This window comes from Haematobia irritans, chromosome 1, assembly GCF_050003625.1.
Source record: "Haematobia irritans isolate KBUSLIRL chromosome 1, ASM5000362v1, whole genome shotgun sequence".
NCBI classification, from domain to species: Eukaryota; Metazoa; Arthropoda; class Insecta; order Diptera; family Muscidae; genus Haematobia; species Haematobia irritans.
Genome location: NC_134397.1, coordinates 253,209,114 through 253,221,379, shown reverse-complemented (window position 1 = coordinate 253,221,379; position 12,266 = coordinate 253,209,114). Strand labels below are relative to the sequence as shown.

The window sequence follows — 12,266 nt, the reverse complement described above, 5'->3', positions numbered from 1 at the left end:
TTACACTCTTTCAATTCATTTTTTATCAGTAATAAATTTCAAATTTCAAAATAGGTTCTTTCAGAGGAGAAACTAAATGTTTCGACATTTAATTTGGAAATATTAAATATTTGCTGGGAGTCTATTTCTTATTTTAATTATGAGTGTTTTCGTGAATTTAATACTAAAGATTTTAAGAATCTTTATCACGTTCAGAAATTCTGCACTCGTCGCTAGACTTTTAAAAAGAATAATAATATTGATTAAGATAGGATCAATAGCACCTTCATAACAAACAAATTCTATGACAATATAGTTGAGCTTCTTAATCTTTTGACAGTCTAATCAGAATTTTTGTATGAAAAGATGTCAATTATACTCACAGTACTGAAAAAAGCACCAAAATGAAAACGCCAGAAAGCACCAAGTTGTTGCTTTTTTTATACCCTCCACCATAGGATGGGGGTATATTAACTTTGTCATTCCGTTTGTAACACATCGAAATATTGCTCTAAGACCCCATAAAGTATATATATTCTGGTTCGTGGTGAAATTCTGAGTCGATCTGAGCATGTCCGTCCGTCCGTCCGTCTGTTGAAATCACGCTCACTTCCGAACGAAACAAGCTATCGACTTGAAATTTGGCACAAGTAGTTGTTATTGATGTAGGTCGGATGGTATTGCAAATGGGCCATATCGGTCCACTTTTACGTATAGCCCCCATATAAACGGACCCCCAAATTTGGCTTGCGATTGCTCTAAGAGAAGCAAATTTCATCCGATCCGGCTGAAATTTGGTACATGGTGTTAGTATATGGTATCTAACAACCATGCAAAAATTGGTCCATATAGGTCCATAATTACATATAGCCCCCATATAAACCGATCCCCCGATTTGGCTTGCGGAGCCTCATCCGATCCGGCTGAAATTTGGTACGTGGTGTTAGTATATGGTCTCTACCAACCAAGCAAAAATTGGTCCATATCGGTCCATAATTACATATAGCCCCCATATAAACCGATTCCCTATTTGACTTGCGGAGCCTCTTAGAGAACCAAATTTCATCCGATCCGGCTGAAATTTGGTACATGGTGTTGGTATATGTTCTCTAATGACCATGCAAAAATTGGTCCACATCGGTCCATAATTATATATAGCCCCCATATAAGCCAATCCCCTGATTTGACCTCCGGAGCCTCTTAGAGGAGCAAAATTCATCCGATCCGGTTGAAATTTGATACATGGTGTAAGTATATGGTCTCTAACAACCATGCCAAAATTGGTCCATATCGGTCCATAATTATATATAGCCCCCATATAAGCCAATCCCCTGATTTGACCTCCGGAGCCTCTTAGAGGAGCAAAATTCATCCGATCCGGTTGAAATTTGGTACGTGGTGTTAGTATATGGTCTCTAACAAACACGCAAGAATTGGTCCATATCGGTCCATAATTATATATAGCCCCCATATAAATCGATCCCCAGATTTGATCTCCGGAGGCTCTTGGAGGAGCAAAATTCATCCGATCCGGTTGAAATTTGCAACGTGGTGTTAGTATAATGCCGATAATAACCATGCCAAAATTGGTCCATATCGGTCTATAGTTATATATAGCCGATCCCCAATCACACAAAAATTGGTTCATATCGGTTCATAATCATGGTTGCCACTCGAGCCAAAAATAATCTACCAAAATTTTATTTTTATGAAAACATTGTCAAAATGTTATTTCTATAGAAAATTTTGTCAAAATTTTATTTCTATAGCAAATTTTGTCAAAATTTTATTTCTATAGAAAATTTTGTCAAAATTTTATTTCTATAGAAAATTTTTTCCAAATTTTATTTCTATAGAAAACTTTTTCCAATTTTTACTTCTATAGAAAATGTTGTCAAAATGTTATTTCTATAGAAACTTTAAACTTAATTATATACGTATCTAATCGCCCTTTTTTAGTTTAATATATACCACGTATAGACTATGTGGTATATATTACGGTGTTAGGAAGTTTTAAGATACCTTGCCATCGGCAAGTGTTATCGCAACCCAAGTAATTCAATTGTGGATGACAGTCTTCAGTAGAAGTTTCTACGCAATCCATGGTGGAGGGTACATAAGCTTCGGCCTGGCCGAACTTACGGCCGTATATACTTGTTTTTTTTTTGTTTTTTTTTTCAAAAGACACTAAAAAGCCAATTTGGGGCTTTTTGGAAATCAAAAAGCACTAAATTTGGTGCTAAAAACACAAAATTGGCATCACTGGCTAGAGGTGCAGCATGCAGGGCTTAATATTTTGCTTGCTTTCCGCATAAGTTCCATATCGATAAAAACGCTTTGTATATAGAACAATACATACTTAATACACACATACATATACATTTATATACCAATAACACATAGTTTACCCATGAAGTTATACTTAAAAAATGGGATAAATGGGATCTTCAGTAAATTACCTAGTTTTTCTTATTGTTTCTGTTTCTTTCTTTTTTTTTAATTTTTCTTTTTACAGAATAAATAGTTTTTGGTTTTATTGTCCGAAATACGATAAAAAAAATTACAAACGAAAATGTCCGTCACAAATATAATGTCTTGATTTTTAAATTATTATTTTTTTGTTTTTAAATTTATTACAGGAAAAATATGTGTACTAAAAACAAAATAATTCCAATGTCTATTAAGTTGCCATTAATTTTATTGTGTTTTTTTTCTTTGTTATTTTTTACTTAATTTTATTTTTTTTTTAATATAATTATTGTTATACATCTATGTACTATACTATATATATATATAATATATATATTTACACATAACATTTTGTTATAATAAACAAATATTTAGTATAAAAACGATTCCTGGTTTTTGTTTTTGTATCTACCTTTTCCTATTGTATTTTGGGTTTTGGTGTTACAAGTTTAATTTTGTCATCGTTTCTTCTTCCTTTGAGATGGTTGGCCCTGGAATATACTGTCATGTCTCCTCTATCTTCACACAAGCTACACTAGTTAGCTACACGTAGTATACAAAAAATCGAACAACACAACTCTAAATTAAACACTTTTTCAATTTTGTTTTTTTTTTTTTTTTGTTTTTAATATAAAAAGCATGTTTTTAATAAAATTGTTTTTAACTGATTTGTATTATCTTTTTTTATTTATGCTCTCTCTCTGTTTTTTTTTACTACTCAAAAATATAAAAATAAATATTGTTTTGCCTTTCATAAATATTTTGATATTAAATGTAAAAATTCCAAACAGCAAAAGGATGATTACCACTTCCATGGCAGTGGTTATAATAGCCCTGCAGGTCGTTTGAGAACCTCATCGGTATCTATGGCTGCATTATCATCGTATGAAAATCCAAGGCATCATTCATCACAAGATGCTCTTTCGCATTCACATTTATCACACTCAGCCTATTATAGTCACAGTCAACTTAATAGTAATAGACATAAGAACAATAATGGAAACTATAATCCTCAACGCATAAATCCCAGTAGTAGTACTAGTAGTAGTCAGCATCAGCATCATCATCATCAATATCATCATCAAACACCAAAACAGCAGCTATACACTCAGCAGGCTACACAACAACAAAATCGAAAAGAGGTGAGATCCACCCATAGCAGTCCTCCAACCAAGAAATCATCATCCTCATCGGCAATTATGGTAAACGCATCATCCAGTCCACAATTGTGTGTGCACAAATCAAAATCGATGACAAATGCCACTAGCAATGCTGCCACCTCTCCTGCTTATGATGATCAAACACCGCCTCCCATACCGCCTTTGCCATTGAATTATCAAAGATCTGATGGTTTGTTTTTTTGCTTTTTTTTTAAGAATTTTAATAATAATCATTTATTTATTTTTTAGTAATAACTTAAAGTAATGATTTCCATTGGTTAGATGTGAAAATTTTTGTTAAACCGCAAAATCTTTGCCATAGGGAAGAAAAATTGCTGTCGACGAATATAAAAAAATCAATGTTTTAACTTTCAAAAACGATTAAAAGATTTTTATGTTGGCTACTAAAGAATAATCGACTTTTCAAGTCAACTTAAATTGACCTTTTATGTTGAGCTATAAACACACTAATCGTCTTTGACTACAAATTGCCCAAGACCGGTTGTTATTGTTGGGATAAATTCAAATTTTTTTCGAATAATCGATTTTTCTCTTAACCGACTTTTCAAGTCATCGAAAAGGTCGACCAATCGATCCTTATGTTGGCCATTTAGTCTTAAAAAAATTATTTTATATATGCATCGATATCGTCCTATCTTTATATTCTACTTTTGATTTTTTTTTTTGCGAAATCGAGTAATCGACTATTAAGGAAAAGGCCGTAAAATCGACATTGGATTAAAACGGGAATATGATTGAAATATTTTATGATGACTCTAGGAGTAACAGGTTGGCTGATAAGTCCACGGCCTAACAAGAAAAAAAAAAACACATTTTTTTGTCAAAATTCGTTTTTATTATTCAACATAGTTCCCTTCAAGAGCGATATAACGATTATAACGACCTTCCAATTTTTTGATACCATTTTGGTAGTACTCCTTCGGTTTTGCCTCAAAATAGGCCTCAGTTTCGGCGACCACCTCTTCATTGCAGCCAATTTTTTTTCCCTGCGAGCATCCTTTTGAGGTCTGAGAACAAGAAAAAGTCGCTGTGGGCCAGATCTAGAGAATGCGGTGGGTGGGGAAGCAATTCGAAGCCCAATTCATGCATTTTTGCTATCGTTCTCAATGACTTGTGGCACGGTGCGTTGTCTTCTTCATATGGGGCCGTTTTGCCGCGATTTCGACCTTCAAACTCTCCAATAACGCCATATAATAGTCACTGTTGATGGTTTTTCCCTTCTCAAGATAATCGATAAAAATTATTCCATGCGTATCCCAAAAAAACAGAGGTCATTACTTTGCCAGCGGACTTTTAAGTCTTTCCACGCTTCTGAGACGGTTCACCGGTCGCTGTCCACTCAACCGACTGTCGATTGGACTCAGGAGTGTAGTGATGGAGCGATGTTTCATCCATTGTCACATATCGATGGAAAAACTCGGGTGTATTACGAGTTAACATCTGCAAACGCCGCTCAGAATCATCAACACGTTGTTGTTTTTGGTCAAATGTGAGCTCGCGCGGCAACCATCTATCCTTATGTTGGCCATTTAGTCTTAAAAAAATTTCTTTTATATTGCATCGATATCGTCCTATCTTTATATTCTACTAATCGGCTTTTGATTTTTTTTTTGCGAAATCGAGTAATCGACTTTTAAGGAAAAGGCCGTAGAATCGACATTGGATTAAAACGGGAATATGATTGAAATATTTTATAATGACTCTGGGAGTACGCGTACATGATATAAATAAAATAAAAAAAATAAACAGGATACATATGTACATATGGTTAAATTTCAAGGGCCGATGTTGATTTTGAATAAAACACAAACTATTCAGGAAATTATTGTTATTTTATTTTATTATGATATATTGGTATCGGCCAAATGGGCGCCGCAACCTCGGTGGCACACCTCCATCCGATGGTCCAAATGTTCGATGACGCTGAGGCATAATGGAGGTTCTATGCCGTTAATGTGCCGAATTATCGCATCCTTTAGCTGTTGAATTGTTGCTGGCTTATCGACGTACACCTTTTCTTTCAAATAACCCCAATGAAAAAAGTCCAACGGTGTCAAATCACATGATCTTGGCGGCCAATTGACATCGTTGCGCAAAAGAGCCATTGTTTCGTTAGCTGTGTGGCAAGTGGCACCGTCCTGCTGAAACTACATATCGTCCACATCCATATCTTCCAATTCGGGCCATAAACACAGTAACTGCCTGACCGGCCCCATTTTGGAAAAAATACGGCCCGATGATGCCGCCAGCCCATAAACCGCACCAAACAGTCACTTTTTGTGGGTGCATTGGTTTTTCGACAATCACTCTTGGATTCTCATTCGCCCAAATGCGGCAATTCTGTTTATTGACGAATCCACTGAGGTGAAAATGTGCCCCATCACTGAAGATGATTTTCTGGTGCCACTGGTGCCATTTCTTGGAACCATTCTGCCCATTCACGACTTTTGGAATGGTCAAGAGGTTTTAGTTCTTGAGCCAATTGCACCTTGTAAGCGTGTAAATTTAAGTCTTTATGCATAATGTTTGTTGGACACGACGACGAGTTGAGGTGGACGGCTCTTCAGCCACACTATCGCGAACAGCAGCAATATTTTCTGCAGTAACGAGCTGTACGAGCATGCACTGGTGTTCTCACATCTTCTACAGACCTGGTTTGCTCGAATTTTTCCACGATTTTTGCGATTGTACGCACATTTGGACGATCAAATTGACCAAAAATCACGAAGTGCACGATATGCATTTTGATTTGAACGTCCATTTTCATAATAAGTCTGGATAACTTTAACACGTTGTTGGATTGTGTATCTCTCCATGGTTCAAATTGAGTAAGTCTGAAATAGAGAAATGTCAAATAAAATTCGGAAAAAAACTTGGCGTTTAGGTGTGGTTCACATTCAACATCGGCCCTTACAATTTAACCACATATGCGGTGAATACGAGGATTGCCTTTTATATTTCGGGATTAGAGAACAAAAACAAATATTAATTATCGAAAATAGCTTTATTGTTTTTCGAAATATTCCCCATTAGGATTTATATACTCTTTTGCATGCGTTTCAACCAATTTTTCGATGGATTTGGCTTATGTTGAAACATCCATTTTGTCGACTGCTGTTTACTTTCGTGCTAAATTCCTAAATCCACGATTCACCACCTTTCACGATGTCATAGACGAGTTTCGAAGCACTGCGATCGCAATTATGGAAATTTTCTTTCGCCCAATGGACACGAGCTTTTTTTGAGCGATTTACAAATTGTATGGTATCCAACGCGAACATTTTTTTTTGACGGTCAAATGGTCATGCAATATTGAATATGTGCTGTTCCCATTAGGTTGCTGCCTTAGGTTGTCTCAATCTCACGATAGGTTATATGCAGATCTGGCAGTATCAATTGGCGCAAAACACATCAACATTTGAGCGATTTACAAATTGTGTGGGATCCAACCAAAGACTATTGATAACCCACCTGACCACAACGTTCGTTATCGTATTCGATATAGAAATATTCTCGGTTTTTTCTCGAAGAAAACTATCGAAAACGATATCGAGAATGGTTCGAAAAAATTTCGAAAAACGTTCATCTGTCGTGCTGTTACTGCCTGCAAACTCTTCGTTTTCGAAGGCTTACTAGTGATTCGTTAAAGAAGGTTTCGCGATATCTATAATTGATCGTTAACGAATCTATTTCGAATTCGTTTTCGTATTCGATATCATTCCGCTTTCGAAGGTTTTAGATTAGAGATTAATCTCATACTTGTTGGAAAAGCGCTCCGAACTTACTGGTTTGATGCAGACAATTTTTATTTAGCTATTTTCTCCAAAATTTCAAGCAAATTTCTGTGTCGGTTGCACTAAATTATTAATAAAATCTTTCACGAAGTGTTTTTGTTCGTTTAAGAGTTAAAAAAATTGCTAAAATAAGCGATTTAAGTTTTGTTACGAATGCAAAATGAAAAGAGAAACCGAAAAAAAGTTGCAACGTCTCATGGAACATGTATGATATTAATCTCTGTTTTTTTCAAGAAAAAGTGGAAGAACAAGCTGATCTCACGTCTTCAATAAAATTAATAGTCTTTGGATCCAACGCGAACAATTTTTTTTTGACGGTCAAATGTTCATGCAATATTGAATATATGCTTTTCCCATTAGTCTGCTGCCTTAGGTTGTCTCAATCTCGCGATAGGTCATATGCAGATCTGGCAGTATCAATTGGCGTACAACACATCAATGGTTTTCGGAATAACAACAGATTTGGGATGACTTCCCTAAATTCGTCTCCTCGTTTGAAATCACCATACCATCTCTGGTCCTTAACGGAGATTCATCGTCTAAAATTGAAATAAGTTCATTGATGCAGTTGTTGTAAACAACATTAATACGTGAACATAACCTCAAAAATATCAAACCATTACGATAGAGCTGTCAGTTGCCACAGATTGCAACACTAGGATTGCTCTCGTATGAGAGTGCAAAATCATACGTTTTAACAGCAGTTCAAAAAATTAAAAAAGTCGGATTTCCAAATTTTTCCAATTTTTCAGAATCTTGAAAAGTCGAAAAATTTCCATTGCGCACAGACAAAGAAGTCGACATTTCCAAATCATGGAAAAGTCGAAAAATGTCCATTCCGCATAGCAAAAGTCGAATTTTCGGAACATTATGAAGACGACTTTTCCAAATTTTCAAATAGTCGAACTCTCGAGAAGTCGACATTTCCAAAAAAAAAGTAGAAAAATATCCAGGATACATAAATATCGAACATTGTCGAAATGTCTAGTCTCTGCCGAAAGATCTTGTTTAATTTTCAATACTTGTTTAAATTTGCATTTCAAAATTATCTTGAAAAATACGTATTTTAAAAATTTTACCCTAAGAATTCATTTAAATTTTAAGAAAAAGTAAACGTACTTTTTTCTCGGCACATATTGTATACTTTCGACTCATATGCGACAGCAAATTATGAATTGAATTGTCTATCGAAAGAAAAAATTACATTTCGCAAATGTGAACGGACGGTAACAAAATGAAACGGAAACGTTCACGAAAAACCAAAACGGAATGTTCACGGTTTCGTCTAAGGGAGTTCACGATTTCAGGGTGGGCTTTCGTTTTTCTTTGGCCATGAAAAGTCTTAACATATTCGTTAGACGTTCTTATGGCAAATCCGCCTTTGGTGCAATGTGCTAAGGCGACTGTTGTTTTGACAACACACGGTGTCATTTTATCGTTGTCAGATTCTCCGTTCGACATCACGAACGGATCGTTTTGTAACATGCACGCCGTTCATGATTTTTTCTATCAGTGAATTACCAAAAAAAAATGTCTCGTTTGGAATACGAATTAAAGCTTTCGTTGGACAAATGGGAACAGTGCAGAGAACACCAAAATAATTTTTTATTAGAATTTTTAACATTTAAAATTTTTCCAACCACAACTTTCTTTTTTTTATAATTCCAATGGAAATCGTAAATCAAAGAATTTAAGATATTATATAATTTATTTTTAAATTTTATTTATAAAAAACTATATTCATATAATTTGTTAAAATCTTTGCTATGCTCGTACTATTGATTTATTTTTATATCTCTCTATAATAATTAGACGAGAGTTACACCACCGAGACTCGTGACCAAAAGAAACAACGTGCAATATCAAAGGCCGTACGTCAAGCTGAGCTTAAGCGATTAAGAATCGCTCAGGAAATTCAGCGAGAACAAGAAGAAATCGAAGTGCAATTAAAGGAATTAGAAACTCGTGGTGTACTCATTGAAAAGGCTTTGCGAGGCGAAGAACAAACCTTAGATAAGTAAGCATTTATAGAATACTTGCTTAAATAATTTCGGAGAGGATTAATGTTCTTGTTTTTTTTTGTAATTTTTTCTAGTATGGAATCTACCAATGCTGTTGGTAGTAATGATGAAAAATTACTTAAAGAACTATTGGAAATATGGCGTAATATAACACAACTCAAGTAAGTAATGGAATTTGTTTAATGTACAAAAAATGTTTTGGAAAAAGAACGGGGTGTTTTACAATCACATAGTCTCCTTTTAAGTCGATACAATTGGCCCAGCTATACACTTAAACTCTTTTAGCCCTTCTGAGAAATACATTTCCCCCATGTTGGAAGCGGGTGAACCTGAAACAAACCTTGTAATCGCTTTAAGTGAAACACGCGCTCAGTTTGATGTACAAAAGGAGAGTGAAAAAACAAAGTTTTTATTCAAACTATAATGTTGCCATATAGATACGAAATATTTACATATGTAATAAATGATGTTGCTAATTTAGCGTGTAAATAAATTTTTCAATTCCAACATCCTCACTAAAAATTTATTTACTATTTCAAATTCAATAAATTAGTAAATTGATTAAATTTTACATGAACAAGAGGCTTTGTGAAAACATCTGCCACATTATCTTCGGAGCATACATAACTTAAAGAAATTTTGTTCAAATCTACATTATCTCTTATGAAGTGGTACCTCACATCTATGTGTTTGGTTCTTGGATGAAACGATCCGTTCATAGCGAGATGAATTGCGCTTTGATTATCGCAAAATAGACGAATTGGCTCAAGCTGACGCTGCATTAACTCTTCTTCCAAACATTTCAGCCATAGAACTTCTTGAATCGCCATTCCCATTGACATATACTCGGCCTCACAAGTCGAAAGTGCAGTTGTTTGTTGTTTTTTTTTGGAGCCCCATGCTATCGGTCCGCCTTTCTTCATCAAAACGTAACCACTTACTGATTTCCTTCCTTGTAGGTCCGCCGCATAATCTGCATCACAAAAACATGTAGTTTCAAAACTCGATTTCTTTTTAAATGTCAATTTGCAATTCATGGTACCCTTCAAGTACCGTAAAATCCGCTTTGCTGCTATCCAATGTTGTGTTTCGTAGCTGTTGTTAAAACGACTTAGCAGATTTACAGCAAAACTTATATCAGGCCTGGAAACCTGAGCTGCAAATAGCAAACTACCGATTAAATTTTGATATGGATACTTTTCTTCTTTCGAATGCGCTGTTTGTTCACTTTTCTGGAATTTTACGTTTGCATCCATTGGAGTAGAAACTGGATTGCAAGAAACCATATCAAATCGCTCCAACAATTTTTTAATATATGTCATTTGATCGATTGTTACATATTGACCAGGGACATAATCAATATTCACGCCTAGAAATGATTTCGCTGGTCCAAGGTCCTTCATTTTAAAATCATTCATCAATTGTTGAATCAAAGTATTTTTAATCTCTTCAGATTTCCATAAAACAATCATGTCATCTACATAAACTGCTAAAATGACCATATTTTCTGTATTTTCATTGATAACGTAAACACATTGATCTGTTTTAAGTTGACGCATTCCTAAAGCCCTCAACTTTCCACTTAGCTTTTTATTCCACATTCTGGATGCCTGTTTTAAACCATACAATGGTTTATTCAACTTTAAAACTTGGTTGTTATTAATTTGTATTCCATCAGGGGGTTCAATGAAAATGTCGTCTTCTAAATTTCCTTGGAGGAAAGCGGTACAAACATCTAAGTGATTGATTTTGAAATCTAATTCCAGGGCAAGCGTTAATAAGAAACGAAGTGTGTTGTATCTCATCACTGGAGCGTATGTCTCCTGATAATCTATGCCGCTACGCTGGGCACAACCCCTTGCCACTAATCTGGCCTTATATTTGACATTGCCCGTTTCATCAATTTTCTTTTTAAAAACCCATCTTGTTGACAACTTTTTAAATTCACTTTTGTCTTCAACTATATTCCAAGTATTGTTTTCTAATAATGACTTGTACTCACTGTTTATCGCCTCCAACCAATGTTTGTTTTCATTACAGTTTACAGCTTCATAGTAATCCATTGGATCCACACTTCCATATGTTAAAAACGTCACATAGTCATCCATACGCGTTGGTTTTCTTATTCTTGTGGAACGACGCGGAGTGTCACATACTTCATCTTGTTGTTGAGGAATGATACTATTTTCTGTGACTGTGTTTTCAACTGAATTAATATTTTCATCAGAATTTTCAACTGGATTAGAATTTTCTTTCACATATATCCTCACTAAATTCTGAGCCTGTTCTCTTAAAATACTTTTGTTATCATATTCGGGTTTTGAAAAATACATTTTATCCTCAATAAAAGTTACATTACGGCTTATGTGCATTTTGTTCGTTTCAGGTTCATACAATCTGTACGCTTTTGAACTTTTACTGTATCCAACGAATACACATTTCTTTGATCGTGGATCCCATTTTCGCCTTAACTCTTTTGGTGTCATCACCATCGCTACACAGCCAAACACACGCAAATAATTTAAGTTTTGTGGTTTTCCACTCCACACTTCTTCGGGTGACTTTCCGTTTAAATTCTTTTTCGGGGTCAAATTTAACAAATAAGCTGCGGTGTTAGTCGCTTCTGCCCAAAATTCTTTACCCATATTTGCATCATACAACATAGTTCGAGCTTTTTCCACAAGGCTTCTATTCATACGCTCTGCTTTGCCGTTTTGTTGCGGGCTATACGGTGCTGACGTTTGATGCAAAATCCCACTGTCGTTACAAATCTGTTTTAGTTGTTTGTTTATGTATTCTAAGCCATTATCTGATCTAAGGAT

General features: G+C 35.1%; 1 protein-coding gene across 1 annotated transcript in view; it reads left to right on the top strand.

Annotated features, from left to right (window-relative positions):
- Mical (Molecule interacting with CasL) overlaps positions 1–12,266 on the top strand; it is a 63,093-nt gene that overhangs the window by 43,851 nt on the left and 6,976 nt on the right. Inside the window, exons 19-21 of the mRNA XM_075307040.1 lie at positions 3,240–3,798; positions 9,236–9,440; positions 9,519–9,605. Coding sequence (XP_075163155.1) covers positions 3,240–3,798; positions 9,236–9,440; positions 9,519–9,605 — 851 coding nt within the window. The remainder of the gene's footprint in view (positions 1–3,239; positions 3,799–9,235; positions 9,441–9,518; positions 9,606–12,266) is intronic.